The sequence below is a fragment of the Abramis brama genome (genome assembly GCF_963993115.1).
Source record: "Abramis brama genome assembly, chromosome: 3".
Lineage (NCBI taxonomy): Eukaryota > Metazoa > Chordata > Actinopteri > Cypriniformes > Leuciscidae > Abramis > Abramis brama.
Genome location: NC_139965.1, coordinates 30,340,707 through 30,359,124, shown reverse-complemented (window position 1 = coordinate 30,359,124; position 18,418 = coordinate 30,340,707). Strand labels below are relative to the sequence as shown.

The 18,418-nt window shown below is 38.5% G+C and overlaps 1 protein-coding gene across 3 annotated transcripts; it reads right to left on the bottom strand.

Moving 5' to 3' along the window:
* Positions 1-673: 673 nt before the first annotated feature.
* LOC311080491 (uncharacterized protein) lies at positions 674-18,227 on the bottom strand. Of its 3 annotated transcripts, XM_084110475.1 has the most exons (3): positions 16,579-18,227; positions 16,295-16,376; positions 674-9,275 (listed from the first exon to the last, which is right to left on the bottom strand). In XM_084110475.1, the coding sequence occupies exon 3, from the start codon at positions 8,592-8,594 to the stop codon at positions 7,674-7,676; it is 921 nt and encodes a 306-aa protein (XP_083966601.1). In that variant the 5' UTR covers positions 8,595-9,275; positions 16,295-16,376; positions 16,579-18,227; the 3' UTR covers positions 674-7,673. The 3 variants fall into 3 exon arrangements, with proteins under 3 accessions (XP_083966601.1, XP_083966602.1, XP_083966603.1); XM_084110476.1 differs by lacking the exon at positions 16,295-16,376; XM_084110477.1 differs by lacking the exons at positions 16,295-16,376; positions 16,579-18,227 and having other exon boundaries at positions 674-8,950; positions 9,249-9,271.
* Positions 18,228-18,418: the final 191 nt, after the last annotated feature.

Below are 18,418 nucleotides of genomic sequence, written 5' to 3'. Positions count from 1 at the left end.
TCATGTTATGGAGTACAGGAGCTTCCAGTCTAGAGTCCCCTGATACCCAAGTGAGAACGTGCTGTGTCACAATGGAAACAAACACACTCAGGCTTCATGGCGTGTGGGTATGACCAAATACCATATGTGTGATATGAAGTCATCTGATCCCAAAATATCCTCTGACACAGATACTCATGTGGTCATCACACCCCGTCTTCTTTACAGTGTTTGTCAGGAATAGAGATGTCAGTAAATATGCAGATTCATAATGATTGACAGCTGGAATAATTTTATAGCATCTGTATGATTTCATTAACTTTTCAAATATACAGAAACAAGCACTTTTGGCCCTTTGGACTTTTAGAAAGTATCACTTTTCACACTCTCACTAGTTCAATTCCTCCACTAACAGTGTCCAACAGTGCATACGTACATCCACCACTGTTGAATGTTTGTCATTTTCACCACACCACCAATTGCAGAATGCATTGTGTTCGAACTTTTAGATAATCATAGGTCTGAAAACTAAAAAATTAAAAATCTGTTTTTAAAAAAAACTTTCTCGCTCTTTTTAAAAAAATAAAAAAATAAAAATCAACCTGGGAAAAATAAAAGTGTGCAAAGTTGAGAAGAACACCCTGAATTATCATATCAAACTAATCAACCTATTTCCCTCCTTCTCCCACAGTTTTTCTCTTGTAGTCCTACCACCAGCACCCAGCCGTAGGGCTTCAGGTAAGTGTTTTATTTGTTTTTGAATTCTTGAAGCATTAAAATTAAGAACAGCATGGGATAAGCTCATAACTGATATGATGGCCCCGCAGTAATAACATCAGACACTGAGCTTCAGTAAATAAACAGTAGAATTGTGGAGGGGGTGACCTGCTGATGTCATCAGGACAGAATGTGTCATGATCATGAGGCTGTCATCAACAGCAATGTGAAGAAGCTCAGCTGTTGCTTGTTCTACAAAATAACTGTAACTCTTCCTAATAATCACTTATCACATTCAGAGTAAACAAACCAGTGGCGAAGCATTCTGAATTGTGGCCTACCCCATCAAAAGTTGGCTATTTTCCAAATAGATGTATGAAACAATTTAATAAACAATAATAACTATAATAAACGTCTTATCACACTATAACTTTATTTATTTAGCTAAAATAATGAATAAATGCAAGTTTCCATGGTCTATATGCTGATTTCACGCAGCTGTTATTTTGAAATCGAAAGCGAGGCTCCGGTGGGAAGAAAACCGGAAGTGTCGCCTTTAATCACAGGAGAGTCGTGAATGCGATGGCGTATTGTTGTGTTTAATGATGTTGTGTCAATTCTAAAACTGTACATACATTTCTTTCATACTTTAGACTATATACAGTGAAATTCATTTATAAATAAAATATTTTTTTTATATATAATTCAGAAAGTAAAAAAAGAAGCAGGAATGAACTATATACATATCCTATATTGGATATTAACATCCAATAGTGTAAATCGCGGCAGCAGCTTCAGGTTGGTAGTCCAAGCATTGTTGTTTATCTTTACTTCCGGGGTTCTTCCCACCGGAGCCTCACTTTCGATTTCAAAATGGCGGCTGCGCACTTTTGTGGGATTGAATTTGAAAATGGCGACGCAAAAATCAATCAGTTGATAAAAAGCCTAAATTGGATATCCCAATTGTACTACTGCAAGAAACCAAGGCTATATGAATCCAGGCAATTCCTATAACTCTGTTTTTAACCAGAAGTTCTGTCGTCTCAGACTAATATTGCAGGAGGACATGTAAAGGTAAGTAAAAATATTTTCTCAATGTTTATAGTTAAAAAATTCTAAACATTAATTCATGAAGCCTAAGCCTGTTTATACATACTTGACAGAAAAAGGAAGAGCCATTTTATTGTGTTTTTCATGCAATTAATAAAAAATTATATGATCAATAAGTCATGGCAAGTTGAAATAAGTGGACATTTGTAAAGAAGGACTACACGCCTGCGCACATATAGGTTCCATGCGCATACCTATAGACTAAACACGTGATGCGCATGTGCACGCCGTCGGCGTTTTCGCAGGTTTGCGTTTTTGAGGTTTGCGCCTTGGAATCTATTTCAGGGTTTGCGCTTTCGAGCCACCAGGCACTGTTTTGTGCGAATGAGCAGGCCGGAGCGGGTTGAGTGTTTACTGTTAGAACGGTGTCGTGTTAGCAGCCCATAAGTTAATAACTAATGATCTTAGCAACGGAAGTGAATCAATCAAAACTAACTTTAGCTGGACAATAACTTTATTCTAGAGCTGCTGTAAAGCCAAAACAATCTCTGTTACTTTAATTTCCTATTATCACTGTAAAGCTGCTTTGAAACAATCTATATTGTTAAAAGCACTATATAAATGAGGGTGACTTGACATGTGTTTTTTATGTTGCATAATTCAAGTTGACCTTAAAAAGAAATTTGTCTTCCCAGAAAAGGTGGTGGTGACTACACTTCAACCAGACATGGTTCTTCTGTCCAGGAGCACAAAACCCATCTTGGTTGAGCTGACTGCTCTGGGAGGACAGGCTAGCCATCTCTTATGAGTTGAAGAAGGCTATCAATATCTGATTGAAGAGGCTTCTATTAAATGATGGAATGCAGCCTTGTTTCCTTTCGAAGTTGGCTGCCGCAGCTTCCCAGCTACATCTGTGCGCTAGTTCTTACTGAAGCTTGGGCTGGAACCTAAATGACTGAAGAAGGCTATTAGGGTGATAGCAGCTGTAGCAAAGACTAGCTTAAGGTGGTTTTGGTTAAAGAGAGATCGCAGTTGGAATCCTTCTGTAGGTGAAGGCTGATTTGGTCTTCGCTGCCCCGCTCAGGTGAAGCGTAGCTACAGGTTGAGGGGGGAAACGCTCATGATCCTGAGAAACCTGCTGAAGATGCAGAGGGATTTCCCAAAACCAGTGCTCTGACCACGCAGTTGGCTACTTTGAAGCTGCGTTATTTTTTTATTGGTAATTTGGTGTGCAGTTTTCATACTGATCCGCCCATCCTGTTTTATGAAGGCCCACCCACTTGAACATTTCTGGCCTCATCCCTGGAACAAACCTAATCCCCATCCTTCTGTTTTCTAACTTGTACATCTTATCTTTCTCTGATGAATGTTGATGGTTAAGATATAGAACTCCTCCCTTATGGTTCTGGACTTCATCTTCGACGAAAACATAAATACAAAAAGAGAGATATTTAGAATTACTATTAGATAAGGTAGAGGGGAACGCTAAAATATTTATATATATTTACTTGTAATGTACTAGTGTATTAATCTATATAAATGTACAATGTTAAAATATCTTCTTTTGTGTTCCACAGAAGAAAAAAAGTCATAGGCCTATACCGGTTTGGAACAATAGTGACAATGATGACAGAATGTTCATTTTTTGGTGAAAAATAACTTTAAGGCATGTGAACATGTTTATTGACCCCTCTGGGATCTGCACTGCAAGGTATCCAGTGTGTGTCTGTGTTTTTGTGTGTCAGCATTTCTGATGCACTCCTCTATAATCAAGAGCTTGTCTGTACAGATGCCACTGCTTTCTAATAACGTAAAATTCAAAGCCAAAGTGTTTCCTCTAGATACGCTGGTTTAATGTCTTTCTTAGTGCTCATTATATGTAATTCACTTGCTTTGAATTGAAGAGTTAATTCAAGTGAGGCAAAGGCATGTTAACAATCTGCCTTAATCACGTCTGCATTACTATACACACACACATACACGCACACACACTTTTAGTTGATATATGACTACTATAAAATTAATGGCAACCTCTTGCTGCCAAGTTTGCCATTGTATCAGCCTGTCAGAACACATTCTCTCTTTCTCATGTCATTTGTCCTCAAGGAAAGCTTGTGAACTTTATTCCATGACGGCGGCTTTTGATCACTGCAAACAATCGGATTTGGATTGGACTGGATTTTTCCATCTGTTGACGAGAAGGGGAGAGGAAGGGCAAAGTTCTTTCTTCGACTGCGCCTCGGCCCGCTTACAGTATGTGCTGACCCGATCCAGTGCCAGGCATTCTTGAGCTTGCACATGGCACAAAGTAGGGGTTGTACAGTAGGTACGCACAGATGCTAAGAGTCTTATGGACTTGGTGATACTTTGATGAAGATTTGAAGGGCATCTCAGTGCACTATAACACAGTGCCGTAGCAAGCCCTCGTTTACCAGACTGTCTAATGCATCACAATTTCCCATTTTGTTTAGGATTTTTAGAGTGCTGGTATTAGCAGAGACTTTGTTTGAAATATTTTTGTTGAACAATTGCAACATGGAAGACAAAATTCAGGTGTTTCAAAGGAATATTTTAGAAAAACGAGCCAGGTGTAGTCTAATATTCTTGTCTGTTTATGATTCCTGTAAATTATAAGTTTCCTAAGTATTGATAATTGAGTGACAGTTTCTACACTGAAAAGCTTTCAAAATCACCTTACACAGGCTCAGTGACAACATGCCAATGTTTCAAAACCCAAGACAGTTGTATATGTTCCTGGGCTGAATGTTGCAATGCATTATTGCTTAGGATTGGCAGTTAACCAAGACAATCACTAACATATATTACATTTCCATTTATCATTAATAGTTTAACTGAATCAGAGAGTGAATTATAGTTTAACGTTTAAAGGCCAAATAAATGTACAGTATGATACATCAAAGGAACATTTCTATTATATAACAGTTGTATTAAAATCAGCTACCAATAATTACTTTTAATTGGAATGCATGTTATGTGCCTGTGTTTTGTTCGGTTGACTGTGAGGCCTGTCCATAAAAACATGAAGATGGTATAAGATAAAGAAAGTAAAGAAAGAAAGAAGATGCCTGTAGTGACGCCACAAGTTCTGTAAGCAGGGTTTGCTTTCGTGTGAATGGTGCATAAACTTTGATACCTCAGTTTGAGTGCTCAGACCAAGCTTTTAATTAATATAACAAAGCATCACCCATTAACTAACATTCATCTTTATATCTTGACAGCATAATAGGAGTATTGGTGTCTAACATCAATGTGCTTCTGGTTTCTTTATAAGTGTGGTGGAACATAGAGTATGCTCTGTTTTTATTAATTATGTCACTCCAGAAGATATTAAACATTTTGATTTGAGCACTGAGGCATGCTCTGGAGTTATTTGTTTTCAAACAGACTCAATTGGATAATTATGGTTGAACCGAAGTATTTTTGTTATGCACATCATGTAAACCAAGAGAATATTACAAACCAAACCACAGATCTGTGATGTGATGGTTTATTAACTACAACATGTAGCAGTAGGAAAACATGTTTGACATTAAATGAACAGTAGTGGTTTAGTGACAGCCTTCAAACTTCATATACATTTCAAAGCTAAACCTTTAAAATATTTGGGTAGCTGTAATTTGTGTCAAAGAGTTGCAGCAACAGCTCTGGACACATACATGCTTCAGGTTGTGAACGCTTTGGGAATTTTACTGTATTTCATGTCAGTCTCTTAGCAGCAATGAAGAGAATTAAAACTCTGGACTCCATCAGGGCCAAGTTGGTGAAATGGTGCTATCAGCTTTTAAACTCGTGGGAATAAAACAAAAACGCACACACAAAAAAAAAAACACACGGCCATCCATTAAACTTCTTATCAGAGGTTGAAAACCAAAGGCTAGTCATGATGGCTTACACTATAAGATTTCACACTGGTTTTGCAAAGTTGTAAATATTGTCTTTAGCTCTTTCCTGCCATTGATGAAAAGTAATAAAATAATTTGTTTTAGATGTATAAATACAACACTTGAAGCATGAGCCGCACTGTGTAAAACATAGCAATTAGCATCATCAATAGTTTTCAAATAAGTTTCAAGAAGATTCTCTTTGTCTAACTGATAGTCCCACCCCCAAATTCAAACCATTGGTTGAGCCAGTGCTGCTGGTCAGGATGATCAGTAAAACAAATGACTTCCCAGTTGTCAAAAGTCAGAATGCTAGATAAGATGGTGTATAATTTCCATAACAATGACTCTTTACTTAAAGTCAGCATGAAATGAAAATTAACGTTATTTATTTTGTAAATGCATGTTATAGATCTTATTTTAAATTAGTCTGTTTTTTTTAAGTGACCTAAATTTTTAGTCAAAATGTCTGGATCTTCCAGTGAAAATAACAAACGTTTCTGGTGAAATATGCAGGATTTCTCCAATCATTTAGTCTGCCTAAACTCCTCCCCTGCAAGCTTACGTTCACCCGAATCTCAACAGCCAAATAAAACCAGGTCCCCATCCTATATTCTTTCTTTACTTTTCTTTTTTTCTGATAATCCATTACACTAGTATATATATTTAACTTACATTCATGTATATTATTACTTATATATTTCACATGACCTTTTTTGTGTCTTCCTGGGAAAAGAATGATACTGATACTGTCCAGTCAAATTCAATCATTATTATTATTCAGGGAAGACAATTATCTTTTATTTTATTTGATGGGAGCGGTAAGGGAACTGGAAAATGGATATGGGCTTCTGGCCCCAAAAATGTTAAGAACCACTGTCCTACATTAAAATTTATGGTAACAGTAGTGATTTGTAATAAATGATTTCTAATTTTTTATTTGCATATTTTGGATATGCCATCAGAGTCTGGGGATGGAAAGTTTTTTTTGGTTGTTCAGTGGACTCGTGAATCAGCACAACCCTGCCTGCTACACTGGGAAGTGGTCTGCACTTCCTCTTTCAGTCAGAGAAAGACAGGAGAAAAAGAGACAGACAGCATGGCTAGTCTCATGATTCGGGGGTGGAGGAGTTGTTTGTAGGGGGGACTACTCCGTTCTTACACAGACACACACACATAACAAAAGACTTATTCCACACACACTGCTGGACATTGTGTGCATGCATTTATTTGTCGTTACAGGAAGTAGATCCTCTTACGGAGCATGTGCTCCTGCATCATCACAGCGTTATGTGTACCATTTGGTGCTGATCTTATTACAGTCACAGTTATATAAACCTTCAGAGAACAGCTCCATATAATCACTCCTTCAGTCTCAGTGTGGCATTTCTGCTGATTCTGTCTGGCGCACATGGGGCAGCTGCTCATCAGGGTGAAAGGTGACATGAGAAACATTAAGAATGCTGTGCAAAGGTTAGCTTACTTGTACTTATAACTAGCCTTTTTTAACTGCTTGAATGTCTTTCATTTCTCCTAGAGAGAAAAAAAATCCTTATTGTTACAGCTGGTACATGCTGATTGAAACACTGAAACAGTTCATGCGTTTTAGTATTTAAATGTGCAAAGAATATCTTTATAAGCCTGGTTTACGTCAATGTATATTTTATGTGAATTTTGTTTAAAAAAAAAAATGCTCTACGGAAGATGCAAATATATTGTCCAAAATACACTTAAAAACCTACATATTGTTCTGAGTTGCTGGTGGCTGCTGTAAATCGCATGGCAAAGGAAATTCAATAACAAAGTTGTTACTTGGAAAATACAGGAACAAAACCACATTCCACAATAAACAAAACTGAACAATGATCAGAGGAAACTAAGGGCTTAAATACACAGTGATAAGGTAACTAAATGAACAACAGGAGAACACAATCCAATCAGTAACCATAGAAACAAACTAACAAACAGAACTCCGGAAAAGCAGCAAAGGGAACAGAAGGAAAACAAAACAAAAGCACGAAATTGTTACAATAGCACCCCCTCCCAAAATGAGCACAACTGAGGAGGAAGGGTGGAGGCTTTGGAGGAGAACAAGGGGCTGATGAAAGGCAGGAAACAAGAGGAGATGATGGTGTGAGAAACCAGGGCAGCGATGACGGTGGGAAGAGCCAGGGAGGAGAAGAGAGCAGGAGGATCCAGGTGGGAACCCAGAGTACAGCCAGGACAAATGCCCCTGGCATAGTCGAAGGAGGGAGCAGACATGGTGACGACTTGGCCGGTGGACGACAAATGGAGATGGAGACTGAGGACCAAGGAGGAGCCGGAGGGGTGGAGGGAGAAAGCACAGCTGAAAGCCCAGAAGTCCGTGGCACAGGCAGAGTGAGGTCTAATCAAGGTGGAGCCGGAGGGACAAGGGAGCCCGGTGGAGCCAACTGATCGATGAGCCGAGGTGGAGTGATGGGCTTGGCGGCTGGAGGCAGAGCCAGGGGATCCTCTTGCCAAGGTGGAGTTGGAGACCAGAATACCCAAGGCAGATCCACGAAGCAACAGAGGAGCCGAGGGACAGAAGGAAACAGCAGATGCGTTATAGGCAGAGGAAGTGGTAGAGAGCCTGGGCTGGATCTTTGGAGACAAAGGAGATTTGGAGCTGGGCAGAACCAGCAGGGACGGAAGAATCAGGGAAATAGGCTCCTCCAAATACTCAAAACAGTATGCAGAGACCAGCTGCAGCTCACCCTCAGTGGCGGGAGTGTGGGCGGGGCTCCATTCCATTCCCTCAAACTTCATGAGGACACTCACTGGCACAGATGATATTGCTGGCTCGTGCACCTTGTCAGACCTCTCGTCGGGCTTGGGCTTGGGTTCCGGGGCGATGGTGGGCGAAGTCATTCTTTCTGTTGCTGACATGGCAGACTCGTGCTCCGTGTCTGAGGTGGGCTTTGGCATAGGCTCTGTGCAGGGAGTGGGAAGCGGCTGGCTGGGCTCTGGGTCCAGAGTAGGGCTGGTGACATCTTCATCAGCAGAGTGATCACCAGCACCCACTACACAAAAGTGGTGAAATTCCCTTGAGGATCATCCATGCTGCGTGCCTTGGAGAGAGAAAAGAAAAAAAAGGCGAGCAGTCGGGGAAGTTGGTGAGCGGGCTCATGTGCTGGAGCCAACACTGGAGCTGACTCAGAGTCTGGAGCTGACCTGTGTGTGTCCCAGACACACATAAATGCTAGAGCCATTATGGATAGTGCATCTCTCTGAAATTTCCCTCACTGGAACGGACTCAGGAATTTTACACTCAGGAATGGACTCTGGGAAGCCATTTTGAGATGGGAAAGAAGCAGATCAGCGAAATCAATATGGGTGAGGAGAATGCTGTTTTAGGGTCTTCTGTTACGGAGTAGTAGGTTCAAGAAAGATTAATAGGAAAAATATGGAGAGAGTTTATTACGACAGATGACAAACAGGTAAGTAATGCAGAAATATGGCAGTTCATTGAGATAATATTACTGAATTGGAGCTTGTAGTGGAGCTCGTGGATGTGCAGATGGAGGAGCAGTGAAGCACAGACCTAGTGGTGACAGAGGTAAGTTGACTGGTAATCCTTACTTGAACACAGGAAGACGAACGGAGACACTGGAGTAGATAAACACAGGGACATAGCTGGAGATAAACATACAAGTCCTTGAAAGGCAGGTAAGAGTATTCACTGAAAACACGACCAGACATCCATGAAGAATGTTGTGCTGGCTTTTAAGGTGTGGAGCTGATGAGGGTGATTGATTGCAGGTGCAGGTGATGGAGTGTGTGCAGGTGGGAGCCAGTAAGGAATATGGGAAATGAAGTTCTGAGGTGACAGGTGATCACGACAATGACTTTGTATCAGGTGTAAATGTAGAGTTTATTCATTCATCCCACATCCACTGTATCCCATTCCTCAAATAACCACAACAAGCAGCTGTAATATCTGTTACTATGACAGCAATGAAGGGAGGATTCCATATCCCTAACCCCCTTTCCCGTCCCACATCGGAGAAGAGATAAGATCCATTAGGAACTTATGATGGGATCCTCCTACAATAGCGAGCTCATTGTGGGATGTGCGGAATGGCCTTATGAACCAGAGCATGTGAGAACCAGGCTCTACTTTTGGCAGAGGACATTAACACAGAGCTGATTCAGCAAACATGCCATACACTCAAGCTCTTTATATATAGATGCACTCATTCATTAATAGTAAGTACATTCTGGACGGGATCTTTACTGATCTACAGGAAGTTCTGTTCTATATGATCTATGAGTATATTTGATGGTCAGCTCTGTGAAGTTGTTAAAAAAAGACTGATAATGTTTTGTATCTGTTCAGTGTTAAGTTTTTTTTTTTTTCAACTTAAAAAAGGAGAAAATAATGAACGAGGAAAATACTTCAACATTCTCTGATCTTCGTGCTGGTTTATCTCCTCACCACATATCCAAAATACAGGTCATCTGGCTTTGTTTGCTCATGTCAAGGATCAATCCAGAGAATATTAGTACTTATTGTGATGAATTCCCAACATACAAACTTTAAAGAACAAAAAGACAAATGGAAAAAATCTGTATGCAATACAGTAAAAACTAATCATAATAATTTTTAAATTCATTTTTCAAAATAAGAATTTTTGACAAATATGTTCAATAACATTGTGAATTTTCCATTAAATGTTAAAGAGCTCTAATGTCAGTCACCTGATTTTGCCCTTTAGATTTTTGCCTTAATTCAGCAGAGGTCAGTGAACTCATGTGTTTCTTCGCTGCAGTAGGAGGAAATAAATCAGTGTCATCTGTAGAGTGATTTTGGAAAGCAGCATTTGGAATATTCCTCTAACAACCCAAACTAGCTTTCAGAAAACAAAGGGCCCTGTAAAAATGTCTCCCTCTGAATTACTGCATGATTTAGTTGTTGTTGAGAATGAACCATTGAGGAATCAGGAATCCTAATAAAAATCATTGAGACCCTAATGCGTATATATGCAGACTTTTATAAGTGATAATATTTACAGAATGATGCTTTGAATCTCTTAAGCTGTAAAAAACTAGATGAGGTCAGAGAGAGCTTTTTTCAGATCAGATCTGGCTCCGATTACAGCTCAGATACATTTGGTCCAAATTACTGTTTTGTGGAGGCACAATTGAGGAAAAATGTGCTTCATGTGGAAACATTTAAATTAATTGATTTTATTCAAATCAAAATATATCCTATTGACATCACTGAATCAATGTAAATTCATTATTTTACAAATTTAAGGGTCAGAACAGGTACAATTAGGGCCAGCACAAACCCTCTTTTGGCGTTAAAAAACTATTATCAGGATTTACTAAAGACACGCAGTGAAAGATTTGCGTTGAAACGGCGTGGACAGTTATTTTTGCGGCTGATTGCATATGCATTTGGAGTTTCCCTTTCAGACGCAAAACTTATGGGAGGAGAGCATTTAAATTAATCATGCAAGGTGATGCACTAGTCAATTTACCGGTATTTGCGCCATTATTTAATAGCGTCTGTGTTTTTTAATTTGCACGTCGTCAATAGATCACGCACAGAACTTTGCACTCCCATCTGTGCTTTTTTGGGATTACGCTCTCACGCTAATTTGCCATTTAGTAAATCCGACCATTAGTGTCTAAAGGTAAAAACTGTAGGTTATAGTGTGCCCACCTAAAATTTACATTATGAGGACAAACAGATACAATGCTGTGCTCATTTCTAAAGAAGCTTTGAGCACCAACTCTGAGTGTTTAAAGTCCAGCTGAGCTTCTGCCAGAGAATGTCAAGCCCACGCCCTCCTAGCCATACACTGGAAAACCGCACAGAGAGCTCACACGATAGGCCAGCTGACTGCAGCCATTTCAGCCAATGATTACACTTGTGAGGCTAACACCCCACCCTCTCTTAACCCCCCACTCACTGGGCACCCGGGAAGAGATCAGGAGGTCTCTGGGTTGCAAGGTCTAACATAGTCTTTTGCTGTGGCATTGACGCACACTCTGATACATAATTTATACCCCTTCACATTGTCAGAGATCCATCTTCTGGGAGTTAAATATCAGCCACGCTTTTTGCCCTGGTGGAATTCATCCATCATATTTCAGCCTTTGACCCAATTAGTTTCAACTTATGCTCTCTATGCACAGTTTTCTTTATTCATTTAGATACAGACATGGCTCTGTCCCTTATCACTGACCACTTCATATCTATTAAAGTATCATCCCAGTAACTGAAGCTGGTACTGCTACTACAGTCGATACCTTTACACGGCACACCGTGCAAGAATTTCTTAACTGGGTGTGACAAGATTTGAGTAGTAGTTACATTAATGTAGCCCTAAAGAGTACAGAGACCAAAACAGTGTTATTTCACGAACTTGTGTGCAAATATAGTATATTGCATGTGGCGTCAAAGGCACAGTGCATTGATTTAGCGGGCATGAATATTCGCTACATTGTGGTGTTTGTCTGAAATGCGGTACATTTGGACTTTTCCGCTCATCCACCATATTTATGACCATCATTGGGGTGAAGTATTAGCAGTGAATACAAAAACATATTCTGATATAAAGGGGTGGTCACTTTCCTACACTACACTTTCAATCCTTTGACTTCCATTCATACTCATACGAATACCAAAGACTGGAAACAGAATATGAAGAAGTTTTCCATTTCGATCCATTCCAAAGTTCCAGTTCTGCGAATTCTTGTGTTGTAAATTTATATTACTTGAAGACGTGTGACCAATAGAAGACCGGCATGAGCTCTCAGCTGAATTAAAACTTTAAAGCTGCAGGTTTAGCGTTGCATTAAAGTAGAGTATATTGTACAATTTTACTAATTAATTATTTGTTATATTTTGAATTCATGTTTTAAAAAAGATACAGCATAGCGTGATGTCACATCATGACCGATGCAGTGTCTGAAGAAATTTTGCGTGTTTAAAGTCTAATGCTGATTTCTGTGAAGTGATCAGGGATCAAGCTTGAACAGCATGGATAATCATGTGCTGAGTGAACACAATGCATTAAATATGCTGTCATTCTCAGGTGTAGGTTCAACAGGTTCATCATGTGGTATTTACATATAATTGATTAAAAAAGTATTTTTTTCCCCTTTCCATTTATATTTTATGCATTACTGTAATGCATATTGTTATGTGACAGCCTTTAACAGTTAATTGTACCAATTAAGAGCGTGTTCAGATGGATTAGCACTTCCTGGTGATTATTCCACTGACAGATCATATACAAAATTAGCATAAAGCCAACATTACTTCATCATGTGTCTGTCATCATCCAATATGTCCAATGACATTAACAAAAGATCTATCTATCTATCTATCTATCTATCTATCTATCTATCTATCTATCTATCTATCTATCTATCGTTGACAAATGTTTAGAGGTGGGGTTAAAATATATACAGTTTTCTCTTTGGCTCATTTTTAGAAAGTCTTATTCTTTAAACTAAGGGGAATTGTCAACTGTTTTATGGGACATTACAACTCTGTTTTATGTCTGTAAAATGTAGTAACTCACCCAAAACATTTAATTCATGCTTCAAAACCTAGCTGTTGTGTTCGTAAATCCCACCAAATTAAAAAAGGTTTCTATCATCATGTGAGCCCTACTGGTCAAAATATTTGGATGCTTTTTTCAGATTTCAACAGTAAAAGTTTACTGGGGAAAGTCAATAGCTACTGTACACAAAAAAGAGGCACATTTGTATGACATTCCATGTCATAGCTATTTATGTATACATGTCTGACAGATTTTGATAATTAAATGGATCATTTTGCATGTGATGGCGCACACGTTGAATATGTTTACAAGTTGTGAAGTGTATGACTATTTCACGCCATGTGCATTTAGTTATTGTGCAAATTGTAGACAATAGTTGCATGCATACACTTTGCTTAAATGTAAAAAGAAATTAAAATGTGTGAGCAAGAAACTAATTGTTCAAAGATCTGAACTTATTGTTATGAGAAAAAAAAATCTCATTCAAGAACTTAGCCAAAGCGACTGAGAAAAACTGATAGTAAAATGAAACATACAATATATATAATTTTAGATGCACTATAAAAACTAAAACCTTATAAACTAATGTTAGTGCCAATTTTAGTCCATATTGTATATTCCAGCTATCTAGTAATATCCAAACATGCAAAAACGAGTATCCAATCTTATTAGAAAATATGTATATATGTATGTTTAAATATGAATACTAATGAGTTGTGCTTTGAATTTGTTATAGTGTGGGCACAGTAGTGAAGATGTTCAGAACTTTCTGTTCAAAGTTTTGGATGTTCAGGTATAAAGAAAAAATATGGGTGCATAAAATCAGTTGAACTAGTGTAAACTGGACTCAGAAGAGACGTCAGGATTAGCAAACCAGGAATGGAGTTCCGTGTTCACTTGATTCATGACATGTTCACAATGACTTTCTCAAGCTATCCAGTGACGCATACAAACATAAAATTACTACAGCCACCAAACTTCCTTTTCTCTGTTTTAAACAGACACACACTGCATTGCATGCTCTTGAATACGTTTATGTCATTAATTATTGTTTATTCACCCTCTAAATGACTTCAGAGTGGGTCAATTTACTTATTTATTTTTTACAGATTTCAAAACGCTAAGACATACTACACTCAAATTTACTGTGAAACATAATACCACACAATATCATGCTCTCAACTTGTAAAATGACTTCACATGCAGCTGCCTATAATGTATAGGTCTTGACCTCAGTGCTAATTGCCAACACTTTCGGCACATTTAGGACTTTAGGCTTTTAAAATTGCCTTTCCATGAAAAACGCAGCTAATGCTAATCTGGTTAAAGGTGTTGCTATCATGTGGCCAGAGTCAGAAATCCCCTCAATCATGCACTAAATGAGAAATGTTCACTATTAGACAAGGAGACAACACCATCCTGAACAAAACTGTTCCTTGCTGTTACAACAGTAAAGCTACCATGGTATTATGTCGAGATGTCCATGAGCAAGACACCTAACCCCAGCTGCTCCCGACGAGCTGGATGGCGCCTTGCATGGCTGACACCGCCGTCGGTGTATGAATGAGTGGGTGAATGTGAGGCAATGTAAAACGTTTTGGTTGCCATAGGTCTGTGAAAGCGCTATATAAATGCAGTCCATTTACCATTTACTTACATGGTGCTACAAGGTACAACTTTAAAAAATGTAAGTGTTGTGGCATCACCAAAGTTTGTACTAATAAAAGTGACATTTTGAAATCCTTTTTGGGATCCTTTTTACTGGCATCTATAAGCCATACAGCGGTAGATGTTTTGCTAATGGCTGGAATCTAGTTGTATAATAATGCATTTACCCCCATGCACTTAATTTATGTGAGTAACTGAGAAGAGTTTTCTATGTGGCAAAATGCCTAACAATTGAAGGAACTACAATTTTTTTTTCACTGGAAAGCCAGTCATATGAATCAATGCAGTCATTTTCCGTAAGCCAAGAGTTAAACCTGTCTGATCAGGTTGTTCTTGCATGAGTGATCCACATTTTTAGCATGACATCACAGTTCCCTCCTACACTGGGGTCCCAATTCAGAGCGAAGAGAGGTGAAGAAAAGTATTTGGACCCACTCACTACGTCAAGATCTGTACTGAAGCTATTCTTCTCTCATTGTTTCTGCAGCTGGATCGTGTGAGTTTTGTTGCTTTGCTTTAGAGGTCAGATTGAAGCCTTCAGGGCAACAGCTGATGGATAAAGATCACATGAAAAATCATAACAATTATACCTCATCTGCTCTTATGGCCTCTTTTTCTCCTCTTTATTCCATGGAAAATAAATATACTGATTCTCTTTTATGCATTTAGTAAATAAGTTTATCTGTAAAAAGAAAACGGTTAGTGTTCCTGCATGTTGTTCCTCAGTGTCACCCAGCGGAGGAGGGCTGCAGGGGGCAGATTATGTCTATATACTGTAATTAAATTTCATTATGTGGTTTTTCTGACATCAGCGACAAACATCACCCATTTATTTTGACCTAAAGAGCCGTCTTTCCCGATTTTACATAACACCAGCCTTCCTTCTGCCTCTCTCATTCTCTCTCTTGGATGGAAATGCTCTATTGTAGCATTTTAAGGCAACATGGGGCCAATTCTGTGTTTCTGACTCTGTTATAGTGCTTGTGTGGGTGAAGATGGCTAGTCTAGAGGTCACTGTCTCATAAGGCAGAAAGCTGATGAGCTTGTCACGAGGTACCAATGCGCAGCCGTGTCCTCTATAAAAATTCACAGCGACTTCTCTCTTGCCCCAAACCTCAGAACAGAAACATTGAGGATAAATCGATAAAACATGAATAAATAATAATAAAAAACAAAACATTGCTGTAAAGAAAATTATTTTTTCTTTTTGGTTTGATTTTTTTAAAATTTTTTTATTGAACTACATTTAGAAGTCTGAAACCAGTTGAAATGGACTCCTGGACCAGAGCTAGTAGACAAGAAATCACATGAAGTCAAGACTTTTTTTTTTTCTTTTTTTTTTAAGGATTCCTCTCTTAATTTTGCTCTGTGGGATTCTGAACATCCGTTAGAAAAAGCAGAAATAATCTTCTGCTGTCTTGTGCTTGGGTTACTCACATGGTGGGGACTTGTAGATATCATCTAACACGCAACAAACAAACCTCTGCAACATGTTATAATGTTTTCTGGCATTGATATTCTGAAATTACAAGAGATTTGATAAGTCTTAGAGCATTCTGCAACATGTAAATCTACACTGAAGAGTGAGTTTTACTTCATGTCGAAATGGCTAATGTTTTAAAGCTGAGCGAACAATGGTAAACCATGTAACTGAGCGTGCTTGCTGGAGGAAAGTTTGGCCTATTTGCTTTACTCAAAAGAAAAGCTCGTAGATCATTCACCTTACAAATGCCCATCCGACAGCCTCTCAGTGCGGTTCAGCTTTCCTCTGGCCCAGGCGCTGATGGATATTTCACCAAACAGATGTATTTCGTCATCATGCTGCACTGTTTATTCGCACAAACATGATCTGAAAAAGTGTGAAATTGCTGTGGAGAGATTTGGGACGTGCGGGCGTAGTAACATAGAACAATACTTCCATCTAGTGGTGAGATGGAGTTTATGTTCACCCTCGTGTTCTTTGAGGGGATTTGTGAAGGTCAAGTTGTGTGTAAGATGATTGATGGTGCTTTTATGTTCGTACTGTGCAAAAACTTTGACTTTCTTGCATTTTAGAACATATTAAAGCAGGATGTGTATGAACGATAAAAAAAATGAGTTCATGAGTTCCTCAGTCGTTATCACTGGGAGCCGTTATCAGTGAAATGATACAAGGACAGCTGACGCTGTGCTAGAGGAAACCTGCTGGATCAGGAATCAACCTTTACACACATTTTTCAGTTTATTCAATATATTGCGGGCAGAGAGAGGGAGAAATGTGTGTGCGTTGACGTTGAGATGTGCTTTTTTTCATAAAGTGTTTCAGACCATAATGTTGAAATCCTCTCTGATCTACTGTATGTGATTTTGAAACATGCTGATTTTGGGATGCATTATGGGTCCTCTCAGGACAGTTGTTGGGGAGGTTTGCCACGTGCTGACTTGCAGGGGATTTGGAAAGGAAGACCCAGGGTCTCTAGCGCTCATTCAACACTGCACAGGGTTAGGAGAGGTCAAACTTGTGCTACTCTATTTAAGAAAGAAAGAAAGAAAGAAAGAAAGAAAGTGGAATTAAAATGTTAAAACTGAGAACTTATAAAGTTATTTTATGTAGGCCTATGTGGTGGAATTGCTATTTTCTTTATCCAAGCTAAATTACTGATTCTTGATTGTTTTGTTTTTTACACACTATTGTTCAAATGTTTGGTATCATCATTCTGGTATAAATGTATTCAACAAAAATGCATTAAAGTGAAGACATTTCAAATAAATGCAAATTTTCAACTTTCTATTCATTAAAGAATCCTGCAAAAACTGTATCACAGTTTCCACAAAAATATTCAGCAGCACAGTTTTTTCAACATAATAATAAGAAATGTTTCTTGAGCAACAAATCAGCATATTGATGATTTCTGAATGATCATGTGACACTGAAGACTGCTGATTCAACTTTGCCATCACAATTTTAGAACATATTAAAATAGGAAACAGTCATTATAATAATATTATATACTGTATTTTTAAATGCATTTAAATAAATTCTGCCTTGGTGAGCATAAGAGATCGTGCCGAGCCTTAAAACACACTTTAAAATGATATTGGCCTAGTGTACATTTTCATTCTTTAACAAGCACAAATAAAATAAAATAAACATAGGCCTATTACAATCCTAACAACAACAACAACAACAAAACATCAAAATAAAATGAATGAATGAATGATTGAATTAATATTATTTTAGATCCTGTTTAGGCAGTAAATGAGAGTGAATGATAGCAAAATAGATTACCCTCCCCCACCCCCCCTCAGATTCCCAGGTTCCTGAGAGAGGATGCAGAGGTAGGCTACAGTACAGACAGATCTCAAACACCATATGGGAATATTCACTAACTGTTAAAGATTAGACATGGGCTCTCCTGGAGGAGTTTATCTGTAAGAAGATCAAATGCGCTTGGTTTTTTTGATTTATGTATTATTCTGTGGTGGAACTTCAGATAGAGAAAACAGATGACTGGATGCTGACCATATTACATCCATTATCTCCCTCGCAGAGTAATAAGATTTCTTTCAGTCAGACCCGCT

Coding starts and splice junctions, on each gene's coding strand:
- LOC311080491 (XM_084110475.1), bottom strand. CDS start 8,594: ATGCCAAAGCCCACCTCAGACACGGAGCACGAGTCTGCCATGTCAGCA.